General features: G+C 40.1%; 1 protein-coding gene across 1 annotated transcript; it reads left to right on the top strand.

Moving 5' to 3' along the window:
- Positions 1-1,015: 1,015 nt before the first annotated feature.
- Positions 1,016-18,350, top strand: wizb (WIZ zinc finger b). Its single transcript, XM_016525757.1, has 17 exons — positions 1,016-1,176; positions 1,640-1,794; positions 3,413-3,593; positions 4,018-4,102; positions 4,241-4,395; positions 4,481-5,968; positions 7,476-7,934; positions 8,099-8,467; positions 10,524-10,667; positions 11,203-11,772; positions 11,938-12,399; positions 12,522-13,025; positions 13,149-13,682; positions 14,658-14,869; positions 15,001-15,292; positions 15,386-15,548; positions 16,676-18,350. The coding sequence occupies exons 2-17, from the start codon at positions 1,690-1,692 to the stop codon at positions 16,995-16,997; spliced, it is 6,045 nt and encodes a 2,014-aa protein (XP_016381243.1). The 5' UTR covers positions 1,016-1,176; positions 1,640-1,689; the 3' UTR covers positions 16,998-18,350.
- The last annotated feature ends 1,354 nt before the right edge of the window (positions 18,351-19,704 follow it).

The raw sequence follows: 19,704 nt of genomic DNA, 5'->3' as shown, positions 1-19,704 counted from the left end.
GCATAGCTTTAAAAGTTCTAAGGCATTTTCTTGCTAAAATATGAGTAGTTACACTATTTGCGCATATTAACAATTACCAAAGACATCTATGAACAGTATAACTGAACATTACTAGTGTTTAGACATATAGACAGACACACACACACACACACACACACACACACATAAATAGATAGATAGATAGATTCACCTTAAATGTAGCTTGATTTAAATTATATTTTAATGTTTTAATATTTGTTAATTAAATAATTGCATAGCTTTAAAAGTTCTAAGGCATTTTCTTGCTAAAATATGAGTAGTTACACTATTTGCGCATATTAACAATTACCAAAGACATCTATGAACAGTATAACTGAACATTACTAGTGTTTAGACATATAGACAGACACACACACACACACACACACGCGCGCACACACACACACACACATAGATAGATAGATAGATAGACAGACAGACAGATGTATTAGTAGCTATTATTCTAGATATTATGCAGGTGACTGATGTTTACATTTATTCATATAGCAGATTTATAACAGCTGACTTAAAAATCTTATAAAAATGAATGCCATATTATGTACAATTACTTAATACATTCTATATTTTTACATAAACGTCCCTGTAAAATATTACAATATTTTCTATTATACATTTTAATATATTTTTAATGTAGGCCTATATTTTAAATTATTAAATTATTTTACCATTTTGAACTGTAACATTTTACATTCTTTTTACTCTTAAAATTAGTGACATTTATAAGAATGTTATTCACGCACTAAGTGTACTGAAATAGTCCGCTAAGCACCGCGCACGCATCAACGCCGTTGTTACCGCTCTGATCAGGTGCCGTTCATCTCTAGACCTGCTGTGAAAGAGTTACAGCGTGGCTGATACATAAACTCTTTCCCCTCCCCACCAACGTCACCATCCCTCCGAAACGAACAACATGGAGTCCGGTGTTTAGAGTGCAAAGGCGGTCTTCACCGTTAGCTGCACCTATATATATGCTTTTCCCGGTGCTCCTGGGGGAAGGCAGCGACGCTCCGGGACGCAAAAAGCGCAACGCACACATGCTCTATAAGCGCCCGTGCGTTCGTGCCACTTGAATCCGTATAGGACATGGAGAGAGCGATGTGATTGGACGCAGAAGATTCCAAAGACAGGCCGCTTTCCGTGAGTGTTGCCCAATTCCATCCTCGCCGCACACATCCAGAAAGATGTTTAACAGATTGTGTTCCTGGAGAAGGACAGCGTTTGCAGATAGTCCTGACATCGCAAGTTAGAAACGCATGAAAACTGCATGGACGAGCCCATTTATTAAGGGAGCCGGTATATTTTTTTTTCCTCCAGTAAAAACGGCCATATTATCAACATAGAAAATGAGGCATGATAAAATAGGTCAGAGTGACACTTCTCAGGAATTCAACACAAAGATGTAGTTATTCAAATGCACTCTTTCAAAGGTCGGACAGCACAGAGCACTATAATCTATCATCAAATTAACCTCTTGAGTTTATAAACATCTTGCAAATGCTCTTCTATAGGTTTTCTTTAAAGACCCCATACTATTTTGACTTTTGAGGCTTCAGGTCCATATCTATGCTTGCAGTTATTAGAATTGCTCTTCATAATGTAGGACAGGAGAAGTGGACAGCAGTTGCACCCAAGCTAGTGCACCAGGGGACCATGGAGCCTGAGGATGATCTCTTGACCAGAGACCCTCAAGATCTGATGTCCAACCAAGGGCTACTGCCTTCAGCATCCACCTCCTTACTCAGCTGCACCTTCCTGGTATATTCAAGGCACCTACCAGTTCGCCTACTTATACTGTGCCCTAAAAATATGTATTCTTTTTGTGAAGAAAAAGGACTTACTTTTAAGTGTGTAGCATAAGAGTAGACAAGCTTTGGGACACACTAGTTCATCATAATTTTGTTACTTAGTTACATGCATCCTGTCACTGTTTAAACTGTCCTGTCAATTATCTTCTCACAGTTAACATCTTCCACATCACTTTTCATTTAATTTCCTAACTTATTAGAATTGAAGCAGCACGGTGATCTACCAGTCGCAGGTCTGTCGTGCCAAGAAGGCGATGTGTTTGCATAATGAATCATTTAAAAGCAAATGAGCAAATGTATCTTTCTAAAAGTTCAAAATGTTGTTGCAGATGCAATATAATGTGGATAACATTATATAATTTTTTTAATCAGGTTAGATATTGATCATATTGATATTGATTAAACGTCAATGTCCCATTTCCTCCATGTTTTTATTTTTATTATTCTTTTTTTTCCTACACTTTTTATTTGTGTTTGTAGTACCTTTGGTATACTTATTTCAACATACTACAATTTGTGACACACTAATTTTATATTTTGAATACTATTTAGGAAGGATAGTGTGCAAATTGGGACACAGCTTTTAACTCCCCCTTTTCTCTTTGTAATAATTTATTCACTTTTCCAATGAAAGGAGAAAATTTATTTTTTTTAACCGTTACTCTATGAATATAAAAAATATGTGTGAGTCATTGCTTTGATACAGTTTAATACTTTTTAATTACAATTATCTTTACACTGTCATTATATATACAGAGTTCTGGCATGAAACTCTAGATGGCGCAGTCCGATAGGTCTAACTCAATCTGACCTAATGACATCATTATCACATGGCACAGCTGATTGGTTCTCTCCTGTATCGGTAGCCAATGAGCTCGCTGCTCAACATTCAAATATATGACTAGGGCTTGCCGTAGCAGTTGCAGCTTGCTTCAGAAACCCTCCACCTTCCCCAGCTTCACCTATATAGATCTGCTACGAGGTAATCATGTATGCTATATGGGGGGGAGGGGTTATTTCATGTATGTTATATTTGCAGCAGCAATATTTCTTACATGCTCACAGCAGCATGTTGTGGATGTATTGGCAGTAGCAAGTCTCGGTACCGCAGCAACAGCAGCAGCAGCAGCGTAGCAGATCTATTCCGCCAAGACCAAATACATTAACATTGTCATGTACATTACCATGCCAATCCCTCCAAGAGTTGTCATGACAGAAATCTTATTAAACTGTGCTGGTTTAAGATGACTTAGGAAAGGGGTTATTTTATGTATGTTATATTTGCAGCAGCAATATTTCTTACATGCTCACAGCAGCATGTTGTGAATGTATTGGCAGTAGCAAGTCTCGTTACTTGCTCTGCCGCAGCAGCAGCAGATCTATTCCGCCAAGACCAAATACATTAACATTGTCATGTACATTACCATGCCAATCCCTCCGAGAGTTGTCATGACAGAAATATCTTTTAACAATCAGTGTGCATCTGTGTGAGAATCTTGCAACATTTTATTTCTCTCCTAAACAGAATTATGTAATGTTGGACTTGTTTCAAACCTCTGAACTCACAGGGGGGGTTATTGCATTGTGATGACACAATGGAGAAGGGTGATGGAAATGGAGATTCAGACGGTCCAAAATGCTTTTTCCCCACACTGGAGCATTGTGGTAAAGTACAGAGAAGTCCACGATCTTCAGCCTTCCCCTCATCTCTGACATGGGACTCGGACTCGGAGAAAGAAACCTTGGACGGTAATTATTTCTCTGGTTCATTCTTACTTTCAAGTCAGTGAAAAATACATGCATGTCTGAATCATACACTATCAGAAAAAAAGGTACAAAAGCTGCAGGTACACTTTTGTTCCTTTTAGTTACTAATATGCACCCTTTAGGTACAAAAGTGTACCTTTTGAAAAGGTACCATCCCACTGACAGCTTTTGTAAATTTTTTCCTAAAAGTGTATGAAATCCTGACTGGAAATGAGAATCTGAAATGATCCAGCTAGTTTCAGACTGAGCTATTCTGTGTTTGTACTGTGAAATGTGTGTCTCTGTGAACAGTGTTAATGGTTTTGTTTGTCTACATGCTGTAGATATAACTGTGAGTCTACTGCTTTCTGTTAAGTCATGTGTATAATGTTTGTGTTCCTGTGTGGATTCCAATGGTTTATGTCAGAGGAAGAACTTCAGCACTTTTCTAACCCTCATGGTCTGGCTGCTCACAGCCCAGGAAGTCCCAGCTCTGGACAACAAGACGACAGGTAAGATACAGATGAATATACGGAACAACAGGTTTGTAGAAAAGTGCATACATGGAGTTTTTTTTAACATTGAGGGGTTTTATGGAGATAAATATTAAGCTTTAAAGTATTTATCCATTTTAATCCTTATGCTTGCAGATTTGACATTGATCCGTGCCAAGAACCTGTGGAAACCAAGCACTTATTTCTTGAAAACATCCCACTTGCCCCCCTGGAGGTAGAGAATCAAGGAGATGTTACATACAAGGAGCCGAAAACTACAGACTCCAGCCTACCAAAACATACAGCAAAACGTAAAAAAAACTTGCAATTGATTCAATAACACCATCATATAAAAAACTACTTAAGTCAATAAAACCTTTTGCTGTTTACTTGCAGTGGAACAAGACAAAGTGAGTCATCTACCAGATACTACACCAAAAGAGGGATGCCAAAAAGAAGAGAAAAATGAGCGGAAAATGCTTAATAGTAGAGGGCGGGAAGAGAAGAACACCAAAGAGCCAGATGTATACACCTTCCCAGGAGACTCTGAGCCAGAGAGTCCACCACCTGGACCTTGGGCGCAATGCACCTTCATCCAGCGCCGAAGAAAAAAGAGGGCCATATTGAGGCCTTTCTCTGGCTTAGACACTTGGCAATGCACAACGGGAGCTGGCAGAAGGACCAGAAGAAAACCCTCTGGAGCACAGGAGCGTAGGAAAACCACAAAGGTTGGGGAAAGGATGTTCAAACTTAAAGAGGAAAAGGAAGAGAAGGTACGAGGAAGGCAGAGGTCAGTAGTAGATCACCAACTGGATGGAGACCTCTCCCAAGATATTTTTACATGTGTAGAATGTAGCATTTACTTCAAGAAACGTGTCCATCTGCGTGAACACATGCGAGAGCATGGCCAAGTTGGTGAATCTGGGAAGAAATGGCAATGTGGAAAGAAAGACTCTTGGAGTGGACATCTTAATAAAAATGCTTTTGAATGCATAGAATGTGGTCTGGAGTTTGTAGACAAGGTACTGCTGCTAGATCATCAACAATGCCACGAGGAGTCACGGCAGAAAATCGTTGAAGAGATTGGAAAATTAAATGAGGGGGACAAGGGGGTGGCAGAGCAAGCCAGTTGCAGTAAGGCATTGGAGCCAGTCATCCAAGAGTCAACAGAGGTCAGTCAGTTTGTGTGTCTTAAGTGCAACTTTAGCTCTGATTTGCCTCAAGAACTTGCTGAGCATACCAAGATGCACAACACCCGAACAAGGGCTGGTGTCTATCGAACTTCCCCCCGATTTCAGCAGAAGTCCTGCAAGAAAGGACAGGTTCAGTCCTCTGCAGATGTTACATCAACTTTCGTCACGTCACCTCTCAACAAGAGGTACCCCATCCGAACATCCAAAAAATCTAAAGAAACGCAGCCTGAAAGTGGCCCTTCACAGGTGGACTCTAGTTCATTGTCTTGCCAAAATGCTTCTGCAACCCCAGGAGAGGCCACAGACCAACCTGGTAAAGCAACTCTGCATGAAAATACAGACCCTGCTGAGGAGTTGAGACAAACAGAAGAGCCCAGGACAACTGTGGCTAATCCTGTGGAAGAGAATGTTCCACAACCTCAGCATCTCATGTCATCTCTGCCAAATCCAAGGGCTACTCCGCGGCATAAGGATGTGGCATTCAAGAGCATAGGGAATAAACGCACAGTCTGGGCTACAAGGGGTAAACTTGGGCGCACAAGAGCAAGTACAAGACTGGATCCTAAATCCACCCTTACTCCTGTTATGAAAAAACAAGTCCAAATCTCAAACCAGACTGAAGATAAGGGCCAGATAAAAGACATTCCACCACCAGAACCAGAACATGATCCAAAACAAGACTCCAAAACAGGTAAGTCAATAACGGATTTAAACACCAAGACTAGTCAACGCTTAGCCTTGTAGCTAAATTGGCAAGGTGGTAACAATGGCAAGACTTCAGTGCCCAAAGAACAGAAATATACAGTACATAAAACTGTATAACTGTGTATAAAACTTGAATGCCCTAAAAGTTGCTTTGGATAAGGTGTTTGCCAAAAGCATAAATGTAAATGTATTAAGTAAATGCTAACACTTGGCATAATCAACTGTATTTTTGTCAAATAATCTAGATTTACCAGTGCAACATTTACATAATGAAAAAGAGAGGTTGTAAACTATCATAAACTAATGATATATTTACTATTCAATTGTTAATGCATTTTCAGAAAGGTCTTTATTTTTCATCAATTTCTCACCATCTCTTTATAACATTGTCACATTAAATAATACTGTCATTAACCACCACAATAGAACAATGAGAATTAGCTTTCACAATTTCAATTTCATATAGGCAAAATCTGAATAAATACATTACCTGTACTTCTGTCTTTTGTCTTGTAGTGAAGCATGTATATGTGTATATGCACTGTATGTATTGTTGTGCTATTGTGATGCCTGGATTTAATGTGCCAGAATCATCCTTGAACCAAAATTTGCGTAGTGCAACTTCCTGTTTGATTGGCCGCTGGTTAAAGGAGTGTGGTGACTCTCCCCATTCCATTGGCCAGTTATTATAATTGTGGGGTGTTACTTCCTGTTCCATTGGCCAATGCTCACTATTAGCCACTGCCGGTGGTGTACAGACTTTCTTCCTTCAATATTTCCCAAACAGTTAACCCAATCAGTGGCCATAGTCAGCAAGGACCAATACTTGAATGGGGGGCAAATGGAAAGCCTTGAAATTCTAGAAGTTCACATGAGTCATGCTTGGCCATAAACTTGGGGAAATCCCAGGTTTCACCCTGGTCTGAACCTGGTCCCTTCCCCTGCAGACCCTGTGGCGGTACCTGCCCTGGCCTTGCAGCTGAAGAGCAGCTTCTCAGCCAGCCTCCGAGGGGCAGCAGAGAGGCTGGGGTTGCTTGAGGGGCAGCAAGCCCAGCTAAGAAACAAGTTACCCCTCTTCCTCATAGAGTCTCTCAGCTCTGACCTCCAAACTCCCCTCTCATGCAGCAGGGTGATGGGTGAGTGATGAGCAGAGCCACAGAGATCTTAAACGGTTGCAGAGTAGTCAGGCCAAGCTGTTCCTTTTGTTTACAATGAGCCCAAAAATGAGAATTCTGTCATCATTTACTTACCACAGTGTTCCAAACCCATATGACAATCTTTCATAAAAGATTTAAGATAACAATAAAAGATGACAGACTTTCCATTTTAGATCAACTATTCCATTAACTCAGCTTGTCACCATTCTCATTGCATCCCACATACATTTTGTTTGCATTTAACCTCTAAATTGTGCAATACTGGTCTTGATGTTTTTTTTATATAACTGTTGAACACTTTGTAACACTCCACATTATAACCACTCCCCACCCCAGGGACGGAGCCACCTGCCAATGATCCGGATCTCAAAGCCAACGCCTCCTCACAAAAGAAGAACAGCAAAAAGCTTGAAGCACAGGAGGAGGAACCCAAACTCAAAGACAAATCTGATAGTCAGGAGAAGAGTGGAGAAGGCACACTTGTTGCTGCAAAACTAGAGGATGATGATGATGATGATGATATTGATGAAGATGAAGAGGATGTTGTTAGTCGCCTTATTGGTGCATTAACTGAGGAAGATGATGAAGATGATGATAGAGAGGGGTTGTTGAAGAGTGTGGAAAGAAAATGCCCTTATTGCCCAGATCAATTCCATAATGGCATCGGACTAGCCAATCATGTTAGGGGTCACTTGAACAGAGTGGGTGTCAGTTACAACGTTAGGCACTTCATCTCCCCAGAAGAGGTCAATGCCATTGAGAAGAAATTCTCCTATCAGAAAAAGAAGAAAAAAGGTGAGGATGCTTTTAAATGTAAATTCAGATGGCTTTTTACCTACTATTTGTAATGCTTATTATCTTGATGTCTCATGAGAGTTGAATTGCCATATCTATGACACAGAAACAAATGCTTGTTATATAACTTGTTTTGATGCTCTTCTCTCCATTACTTCCTCTAGTCGCCAACTTTGACACGTCAACCTTCAGTGTAATGAGATGTGAGTTCTGCAGTGCCGGCTTTGACACCAGGGCTGGTCTCTCCAGTCATGCCCGAGCCCATCTCAGAGACTTTGGCATCACCAACTGGGAAGTCACAGTTTCTCCCATTAATATTCTCCGAGAGCTTTTTGCCAAGTATCCAGATCTTGTTCTACCCACTGCCACCACCCATACTATCCAGTCAGGTCAAGAGCAAAACTCTGATGAGGAGCAAGAGAGCAGGAAAGACATAAAGGATGAGGAGAACATGACAGCACAACCCACCACTCGTTCCTCTGACTCTCCAAAACGGCGCTGGAAGGAAGAGCACAGTATCAGTGAATTGGAGGGTAAGTGGATGGGATTTACTTCTGTTTGATTTTTTTTTTCAACTTTAAAAGATTAAGCCATGAGGCATGTCATAGTTCTTACTTGCTAAATTCTTTATATAACTGCAAAATGTCTGTTAAAAAATAATAATGCACAATGTTTTAAAAAATGTATTATATAAAACATATTTAAGAAATATTTAAGAGTCTGCATTATTTCTCAAATGCAAGCTTATTTGTTCAAAAAGGTCAGATGTTCTTTGATTCTTTTGATGCTCTTTGAAACAAAGTCATGCTAGAGAACAAAGATTTTTTTTTTTTTTTGCACAAACTTGAATCTATGCTTAGGTCAAGTGCATGCTGTCATTAAAGCAAAAGGAGGGTTATGTAAAATAGTGAAGAAAGATTGTTGTAAAAATCTGAAATTGTAGTCATAATGTCATTTCTGATGGAAATGTTTGCATTGCATTAACAAAAATGCAAAATCACTAGTGGGCTCAGACTGGTTTCACTGGTTTCACTTTTTGATCACTTTTTTTGATTCTTGTTTAAATGATGTTTAGATGTTTTAACTGTCTTTTCAAAGGTTGATAAAACAGTATGTTTATATTGTGTAGCTACTTACTCAAATGTTGATTTTCCATTAAATAAATAGCCTTTACCTCATCTGCTTTGTGGTCAGAAGTTAAAAATACACTAAAGAGAAACCTCAAAAGCTTGTGCATGCCCTGGGATGTTTGTAATGCTGTCAGGTGCAGTTGTGAAAGCAGTTGTAAAGATTTTTGTATGGTGCAGAACACTTGCTAATTTCTTAATGCAATCTTCATTAATGTAACTGATGTCTGGCATTTAATATTTTGCCTAGTCTCCGCCTTTATTCGGTTCGTCACGCCTTGGTGCGTTAGTGCATGTGTGCGGGGCAAAATGGCTGCTTCCACCTCCCCGCAGACACAAACAATAGCGGAAAAATTGTCTGACTGTAGGTGCTGTAATAAGTCCGATGCGCTGCAGTCGCTGAATGGTGAGTGCATGCACTTCCGCGCCGTGCATGGGGATGCATGAGAGATGCAAATGCTCGGAGCTTCGCCACTTTCAAAGCTTGCATGGCATGTAATCGTGTTAACAACATTTAAGAAAAAAGCTCCTGTCATACCCGATGCGCGTTTTAAATCACTGATGCCAGCAATGGTCCAGTGAGACAGAGTGCACGTACGAAAGCGACTCATTCCCCTACTGTCTGTACTTTTCTGTCTGAAAAGCGTCGATATGTGATATTTTGCGCTCAGGTGCTTAATAAAGGCAGTTTTTGGTGTCCTGTCAAAATGACGGCTTCTTTTTTTTAATGCATGTCTTTATGATTCCCGAAATTAGGCTAAGTCTTCGCCATTTTATTTTACTTGAGGTGCTTTTTAAATGTTGGAATGGAGCCCGCCAACGCTTTTTGTTTTTCTTGGTTCTTGATTTCTTTTTCCGCGCACTTTCACAATTTTTTTTTAAAATAAAGTGTCAGCGCTGCTTGCTTCGTTTTATGTTGGTCTGAATAAGTTATTAAACGGTGGATGTTCGTGTTTAACTTATTGCATTTAATGTGTTTTATCCATTTGTTGTCTGGTTATTTCACGCAGTGTATGCCATTACAGTGAATTTATATTTTCAGTGTGAGCAGAAAAAGGGCTGATGTTGCTAGAAATGTGTCTAGGACAGATCAAATGACAGAACAGAACTCAAAGGAAAAAATTTATGTGAATTTTAAGGGCTATAAAACCGTTGAAAACCGTTTAAAATTATTTTTCTAAAATTGACATCACACTAAATATTTTGTGATTGCCCTATAAGTTTCTGTCCCCATAATGAGGAAAATATTTTGCAGATGTCTTTTAACAGATAATCTTACAGAATCAGCTGGCCAGGTAATTAAGCATGAATTATAAATATGTTTATTTGATATATTCTGTGCATTAGGTGAAGGTAAAGCTAGTTACAGTTTGTTTAAGGGAAACGTTCATTTGAGACCTTGGTGGTTCTGACTCTACATTTAGCTAATTTAAAAATGTTGTCTCTGTCTATGCATATACAGGTGGGGAGGAGGCAGAGGATGGGGAAGAGGAAGAAGAGGAGGCCCAAATGCCTGTTGCAGATAAATTGGCCACAAGTCCAGGAGAAAAGACCCTGTTCTCCATTGAGGAACGGAGCCCTGAATCCAAAGAGACAGATGCTATGGGTAATATGAATTTTATTTTAATCTCAAGTCTTTTAATTTACTTTTAAAATAATAGCTCACCCGAAAATGAAAACTCCATCATCATTTACACACTAGCATGTTGTTCCAAATCTGAGGATATTCTTTAAAAATTCACCTTTTGTGTTCCACAGAAAATAAAGAGATTCATACAGGTTTGGAATGACTTGATAGTTAGTAAATATGGACAGAAATTGTAATGTTTAAAAATGGTTTAAAAACATCTGAAGTTGCTAGTGTTAATTGCATGAACATGAATATTTGAGCTGATGGGATGAAATACAGTATGTTACATAAAATTTTCCTTAATAGTCTGGTCTGTCACTTTGATTTTCTGTCTTTTTACGTGACATTTTACAAAAATTTGTTTTGATTTCCACAATGGAGAGTCAGTAAAGGTTTATTAACTCCGCTTAGTGAATAAATTGAAAAAAATTGGTTAGCATTCCCATCTGTCAAAATGCATGAAGTGAATAAGTGTAGATAGGTCCTGAATCACTATTTCTCTGTTTTCCAGGCTCTAACCTGTTGAAATGTGAGTTTTGTGGTGCTACCTTTGAGACTCGTCGTGGTTTGTCTAGCCATGCCCGCTCTCACCTACGGCAGCTCGGCATCGGCATGTCGGAGAACAGTGGCGCACCCATTGATCTCCTCTACCAGATCACTAAGGAACGCTCCATTGATGCACACTTTACTGGCACCTCTTCTACTGTGGAATCCCCTAAGAAGCCCCAGCACCATGCCCCTATTACTCCTATACCTAGCCCCACAAAAGATGTTGAAACTGGAGAAGGGCTGCTGGACACCAAGCCCACTGTCCCATTCTCTATTGCGGGTTCCGCTATTAAGGTTTCCTCTTCCCCAACTACTCACTCTGCAGCTGGCTCTCTGCCTTCCTCTCCATTTGTAAAGTCTCGGTCCCCTTCCCCAGTGCTGAGAAAGGCTCCCATCTCTTCCCTACTACCCGTGTCTTCCCCACTGCGAACCCAGGAGCATAAGACCATAGGAAAGAACCAGTCTACAAACCATTCCAGTCCGAACAAACCATTCTGGGCACCGCAAGAGACGGATGCCCCATTGAATCTTAGTAAGAAAGCATTTAATGTACTAAATACTAATAAAGAATGTCAACAAATTGTTTGTGATTTGTTTTTGTAGTGTTGTGGTCATCAATTTGTTCCTTTTGCACATTTATTGTCTGTCCTTCTTACAATCTCTTTAACTTTTCTGTTCCTCTCACACTCCTTTCTAGCAATGGACGTGGACTCTAAAGACATTATTTGCCAGTTATGTGGTGCATGGTTTGAAACAAGAAAAGGCCTCTCGAGTCATGCTCGTGCCCATTTGCGCCATTTTGGGATTGAGTACTCGGAATCCAAGGGCTCCCCCATAGACTTACTCAACCGGTTCATCTTGACTGATGACTTTAAGCACAGAGCAAATTCTTTTCTCTCAGATGGTCCTGAGGACCTGAGGTCCCAGAAGACCAGCATGACTTCCCTCCAACCCTCCACTTCCACTTCCCCTAAGAGATCTCTTCCCTCCAGCCCTGTCCTATATAAAATGGCAAATTCTTCTATGAGGACAACCATTGGCTCCAAAGCTACCTCCTCTTCTAACCACCCCTTTTTGGGCCCACCTCCAAAGAAGCTGAAACCCTCCTCGTTGCAAGTCCTTCGTTTCAGTAGTGGAGAAGTGATGTCCTTTCCTATAGGTAACAACTTTTATGTGTTTTTTCATGTCCTTGTCTATTGTTTGACTTCCACAATTATGTAAGGTAATTTACACATACAGACTGACTTAGGTCTGATAAATTGTTCTGTACACTTCTACCAGAGCCAATGAAAGACGTGGGCTGTGAATACTGTGGAGAACTTTTTGAGAACCGCAAAGGCCTCTCCAGTCATGCCCGCTCCCATCTGCGCCAACTTGGGATCACCGAATGGTCTGTGAATGGCTCACCTATTGACACATTAAAAGAGATTATAGTTCGTCGAGGCCTACCGTCCATCATGCCTCTAAAGTCCCCCAAATCTCAGAGCCCAGGACTGTCTCGGCCTGCGCTCCAGTCCTCTTCCCCACCAGGGAATGTGCTTGGGCGCCTGCCTTTCCACTTTGCCCAAACACCAAGCCACGACCAGCCTTCTACCCGCAAAATGTCTCCTTCGACATCCACTGCCAGTTCTTCACCAACCTTAGAGCTGGTTAAACTGAAACCAGAGCCTGAAATAGTTGAGGTTACCATGAAAGGATCAGACATGGGAGTAAATGAAAGCTACAATCCAGAGCCACTACATTCCAGTTTAAACACTTCAGACAATATTTATCCAGTCAACTTGGGTATGTTTTCACACCTGTGATGTGTGTTTGTTTGTTTACTTTTAGCATTTTCAGTGATCTTAATGGATGACTAAATCATTCCCAGCTCAATCTGTTGTCTTTTTACTCTCTTTCCTCCTACAGTTATGACTCAGGAGAAGGAACCTTCCCGTGATATTCGCTGTGAATTCTGTGGCGAATTCTTTGAAAACCGCAAAGGCCTTTCAAGCCACGCACGTTCACACTTGAGGCATATGGGTATCACAGAGTGGTCTGTGAATGGCTCGCCCATTGACACACTTTGGGAAGTCATGAGGAGACAAGGCACTACCCCTGCATCTGTTGCCTTGGGCATAAAGGAGGAACCGGGACAGGATGGTGGGATTTCATTGAACAGTATGGGCTATCAGTCCTCTGCTCTGTCCCGCAAGTCACCTCTTAACCTGCTCCACTCTGGTTCGCGCCTCCATAAGCATGGGCTGGGAAGCATTGCCTTATCCTCCACCTCACCTGTGGGGAAGGTTTTTGGAGTGCCTCCGTTGAAGAAGAAGGTGATGTTGGAGGAAGGACAGCCAGGAGAAAAACTGCTCATCCAATCTAAAAACTTCTTGCCTCCCCCACAGGACTATTCCTTTAAGGGTAAAGCCTCAATGGAGAAGCATGGGGTAGGCCACATGGGTAAGGGTATATTTTTACAAAACTCCTTATTTGGTTCTTTTCCATGACATTGTTTGAAGACTATTTGTTGTGCAGTGTCTGTTTTGCTTCTATGTTTGCAGAAGAATGACTCAAATAAATAAAAGACCCTAATTCAGAATTCCAAGACTTAAAATAGAGCCAATCATGTTGGTGATTATAAGCAAAAAATGATATCAAAACTTGCATTGTTTGCTTTCTTTAGATCAGTGTTAATTTCGTTGACGAATAATTTTCGTCAATTACATTTTTTTCACAGACGACAACGAGACGATAACGAACTAAAACTATTTTTGAATGACAAAAACTATGATGTAAATCTATTGACATTTCCTACAACGAATAAAAACGAGACGAAAATGTTAGGGAGGGTAGATGCGTACATATGAACCGGCGGGACATGAGCTAACATACACTTGCTGCACGTCGCATAAAACGTTAAAAAATGTCAATATGTGGGAGTAAGAGAAGAGCAAACATATGGATAAATCTGACGACGCAAGGGAGAGCTCAATTCGGTCCGGTTTTCTTAGCGCAGACACTGAAGCATACACACGGAAAGCGCGTCTCACAGCCAGTGAGTACTCTTTTGCGGCGCATGAACGGAGAATTACACACAAAATTATGTCGAATTGTCAGTTTTGACGAGTATTCACGTAAACAGTTAATTACGTCTGAAGTAAACGTAAACAGCAGGGAGAACGTGTATCAGTACATTGCATCCGTGCATCCGGGTTTAAAGGGGATGACTAAAACTAAATGTCATTATAGTCAAAAGACTATGACTAAAACTAAATCAAAATTTGCTGTCAAAATTAACACTGCTTTAGATGTTTCTGGTCTTATTGTGGACTACTCATTGTTTGCATGTTTGGCACATTATTTCTTGCTTGTTTCCTTGTTGTGCAAATAGTCGCAAGAACAATGTGACTTCATCATTTTGTTTGTCCTTTCCAGATGCCAGTTGTGAACTCTGTGGATTCTACTTTGAGAACCGGAAGGCGCTGGCCAGTCACGCTCGAGCACATCTACGACAGTTTGGCGTGACGGAATGGTGTGTAAATGGTTCGCCTATTGAGACACTGAGTGCCTGGATACGCAGCCGTCCACAGAAGGCAGCAGAGATGCAGCAAAGTTATGCACAAGGAGCCCGTTATACCCAGAAGAAAGTATGAAAGCAGCTGGAACAATTTTGTGGTTCTTTACCTACAAGAATCCCCACCCCCCATTGAAATTCTGTGGTGTATATTTTAAAAGTTTGTGTTTTAATATCAATTAAAATGACTGTAATTTTTTGCAGAGGTGCAGTTCCGCTCTCTCACTGTCCTGTGACTCTGAACCTACTACTCCTGTTCCCCAAAAGCCCGCTGTGGCCAAATGGGCATCTCTCACTTTGCCTCAAAAGAGAGCAATTGGACGGGATGTCAACAGTTGTTCCTGGAGGTTATCGTCACGGGGAACAGACACAAAAGTCAGGAGTGGAAGTTCCACTCAGCATGGCCTTATTCCACAGCCTGGCAGTCATCGTTCCAATAATGCCCTTCCACATGCGCAGGTGGCTCATAGTGAACTCAACGTGCGTTTGCCACGAGGTCTGAGTACAACTTTACCTTAATCTCTTCCTATTCCTTTTCCCCTATCTACCTGCAAAATTGAACCTAATTTGCACATTTCTTTCTCTTAAGGATTTGAGAGGCGACCACTTAAACACCCGTCACATGCTGAAGGAGGGGAGGGAGAGAGTGGCCCCCCGAAGCCTCGCTCCAGTACCGTTCCTGCCCTTGTGCCAAAGCCCCCCTCCACCCCGCTGGTTAGACTTGTGGGTAAAATTTACTCACTCAAGTGTCGGTGAGTTCCATATTAGATCTGTACTTGCATATTAGATCTATTCCATAACCTATTGAGCTACCTTGATATCTACTGCCTACTAGCATGCTAACTGATATGGAGCCTTGTAAGTGACCTGTTTTAGAACAATCTAGAGTGGCGGTAATGTTGCTGAGCTAATAACATAATATAATATAATTTAATAATATAATTTATGCATTTAGCAGACGCTTTTATCCAAAGCGACTTACAGTGCATTCAGGCTATACATTTTTTACCAGTATGATTTAACATGATACTGCAATAAATATAAAGAATGCATAATACACATACGTACTAGGTAGAATAGTCCACTTTTTAACTTACTTATTTTGATACTTTACTCTGTTTAGTAAAATATATTTATAATCACCTTATCTACAATTGTAGCAACTCCACGTGGCAACAAGCAGTAACCTTACATCTCTCAGCTCAGTTGATGTTAGCATGTTGCTATACTTGATCAAGTAAGCATAAAAATAAATATTGCACATATATTTGGTGCAATAATAAATTGGTATGGTAACACTTTACTTTAAGGACCAGTTCTCACTATTAACTAACATGCATATTACTAGCATATTAGCTGTTTATTAGTACTTATAAAGCACATATTAATGCCTGATTCTGCATGACCATATTTTAGATCCCTTAATGCTACCCCACTTAACAACTACCTTACTAACTATTAATAAGCAGCAAATGAGGAGTTATTTGAGGCAAAAGTCATAGATAATAGCGAGAACTGGACCTTACAGTGTGACCATTGGTATTTTTTATTAGAGCTGTTATATTAATTGTATTTTATATATTATATTTATTGATATGTTTTGCTAAGTAAATAATATTTATAATCGGTATCTCTCTCAACTCAAATTATATGTTATATACATTTTTTTTTCAGCCTAAAACTGTGTATCTGTCTTTTGGAACAGTCTTTGTTATGGGATCATGTCTATGACTCCTTAAAATTTAAATAATATTGCTTACTCAAGATCATATTCATGTTCTTAGTGCCTTTTCGGTGTCTAGATTGTATGTTTAAAAGAGCTGTAAATGTGTAAGCCCTTAGAACCAACTGTAATTTATTTGTAAATAATTTATTTTAGGTTTTGTGACGTGGAGTTTCACGGCCCTCTCTCGGTACAGGAGGACTGGATCAGGCACCTACAGCAGCACATCCTCAATCTTAACTACAACAAGACTGCATCACCCGCAAATGACACTCCTGCCCAAAGTGACACTCCTGATCCCAAGCCCCTAGTCTTAGCTGCTACCTCCACTTCCACTACGACCACAGCTCCCGCCACGACCCCGTCTACGCCCTCCCCAAAGCCCGCAACTATGCCCACATCAGCCTCTACGCCTACACCCGCTCCCAAACAAGCCTCCGCGGCCACAGCAGAGCCAATTCCTTCTCCTGCTAATTAGGCCATGTGTCCTTCCTACATGTGTATGAGATGCCATCATCTTCACCAGTTATTTCCATAATTTGTTTCTGTATTGCTCATCTTGATTATTTCAATTTTTGATCAAAGGGACAGATTTTTCGAAAAATCTCAGCTAGCGACCCACTTACCCTGACCTACATCGCAAGCATCTGTTATGATTCGGGCGTGAGGTAGGTGTGTTGCCATGACAGTTCTCATCTCCCTTTCGTCTCGTAAGAATCGGTATTTATGAACAAGAAAAAGTCACAGTATAATGCACTTTTTCATGCATTTATGTTTTGTGGATATGCTTTGTTTTGAAAAGCAGAATGAGTATGTGGTGAGTTCAGTTCTGTAAACTATTTGGCCCTTATGCCCAATGCCTAATATTTGTTGTTCAAAATGAACTCACAAAACTGTTTAGCTTACCAAATGTATTCTTAAATTGTCGACAAATCAGAGAATTACAGTCAAAACGGCACAGATATAAAACTCAACCTTAAATGGTTTAACTATGAAGCACTTAAACGAAAGGCCTTGACCCCTTGAAACAAAGCTTATCTTATTCAAAGTTTGTAACAGTGATAATTGACTACAAGCTTGCACTGCCATGCAGTTATCAAAAAATATGAAACATTCGTTTTAAGCAGACACAACGATTCGTGTCTAAAGGGGACATGCCTTTTCTTTTCTGTTAATGATCCCACTGCAATCTTTGACGTTGATAATCTCAGTTGAATCTTGCCACTTAGAGATGATGATCAAATTTGTCTGGAACCAGTTGCTGCTAAATATTTAAATAAGCTAAGCACACTTAGTTAAATGACCAACATTTGTACAATATGAGCATGCAAATTCTGTCATGCCTTCCAGTTGTGTTCAACCATACGTATTTATGCCTCTGTTGCTTTCTTGGATGGCACATTATTTTGTAGCACGTTTGCACAAGCTTATGCAATGCTTTGCATAATGCTTTGATGAATCCGATCCTAGATCGCTCCATTTTCACAGCAGCTTTCTCGTTAATTCTGTGCTTGGCACAAAGTAAACTCCAAATAAAACAGCCGATGCAGCTGTCTAAAAGTCTTGGTTGCTTTTTAAATGATAATGAAGCTTTCTGAGAAATTGGCTTGGAAAAGTTGATTAAAGTTGATGGCCCGAAGTATTTTAAGCTTATGAAATTTGCTTTTTTTCCCCAGATGCATTTCAAGAAAACCCAAATTTATGGCTCATCTGAATGTTGAACAAACTGAACTGTTTGGCTACACTACATTTGAATGTTTCACAAGAGTAAAAGGTTAATGCACTTTTATCTGTGAAGAATTAGGGAGCGTTTGTGTGTTCAAACTCTTGTGTGTGTTTTGTTTTTCTGAGCATAAAGTACTAAATCTATGATGCTTTTTACTTAAAAAGTTTTTCCCTGTACCAATTTGAAAAACGTAAACTGTAGAAATATGCCAGTGACAAAATGTGCCAAAGAGAATGTCACGCATGTCTCGGTTGCTTTAGCTTTTGCAAGTTTTTTGCAAGTCCATTGTTTGTCTTAGAGCAGTCGGTGGCAGCAGCAGATTTGCTGCTGTGGATTTGCTTTAAAAAAAATATAGAAACTGACAATTGAGTTGTAATATATGAGTATACTATAGAAGTGCACCATACTTGTGGTGCCAGGAATCGACTATGATGATTTTGACCGCAAATGCGGTGACTGCCTCCCAAACATACGAGTGCTTTTGGTTAAATTTCCATATCTGCACAGGAAAGCAATTACAAACCGGTCCACTATGGATGTTTGTTGCAGCTTTCATGACTTAACTCTTGACTGTTAGGCTTTTAGTATTCCAAAAGGGAATATTATTGATATAGCTAACCTAACATATGTATAGGCAAGAAGAAGATATTAACAGTTTAACACTTCAAATGTGATCTTGATCATTGTGAATTTATTTTGATTTTTAATGCTGTGTATTTTTTAATGAGACGTGCGTTCCTTTACTTGCAGTTACATACCAGTGGAATAGATCGGTGTTTTATTTTTTATTCTGTCAGTTTCTCTTTTAAGATACAGGACATTGGTGCTCTGTGCGGACGAGTGGATGTGAATGGATTTTTAATTGAAGGTTGTTCCAAAGGGAGATTGTCAAGTCCTTATGCAAGGACTCTAAAAACGTGTCTTGAATGCAACTGCTCTGTATGTAATTGGTTAGTTGGGTCATTTTGTGACTGTTGCCCAGTTGGCATGTGCTTTACAGCTGATGGTGTATGTTCTCCTAAAGATCTCCTCAGCTGGTTTAGACTGCAGTCTCCGTACAAGTATTTGTGTGTATGAGAGAGATGAAAAGACTTTTTGTGGCTGAAAGAGAGAAATGCCATGGAAGTGTTGACCAGAGGAAGATTCGTGTGAATCTGCTCTTGAATGAAAATCATTAAATGTGATCTGAAATCTCAGCAATTTGTTCATCATTTTTTAAATTCATAACTCAACAGGATGATCAACAATGGCGTAATTTCATTGGATGGAGCACGACGTTCCTTTGCATATGTCTTATCAGCGTTGGGACTGTTGTAAACAGTACGACAGCAAAACAAACAGCTGGTAAATGGTTAAAGTCGACGCGATGGGAACAGTGATAACAAGCTTCCTGAACTGCTGTACTATGTTTGTAAAATGCATGCTGATTTTCATGAATAGGGCACAAATCCCATGTTAT

This window comes from Sinocyclocheilus rhinocerous, unplaced genomic scaffold, assembly GCF_001515625.1.
Source record: "Sinocyclocheilus rhinocerous isolate Xijiao unplaced genomic scaffold, SAMN03320098_v1.1 scaffold182, whole genome shotgun sequence".
Classification (NCBI taxonomy): Eukaryota; Metazoa; Chordata; class Actinopteri; order Cypriniformes; family Cyprinidae; genus Sinocyclocheilus; species Sinocyclocheilus rhinocerous.
This window is presented reverse-complemented; position numbering and strand designations above follow the sequence as displayed.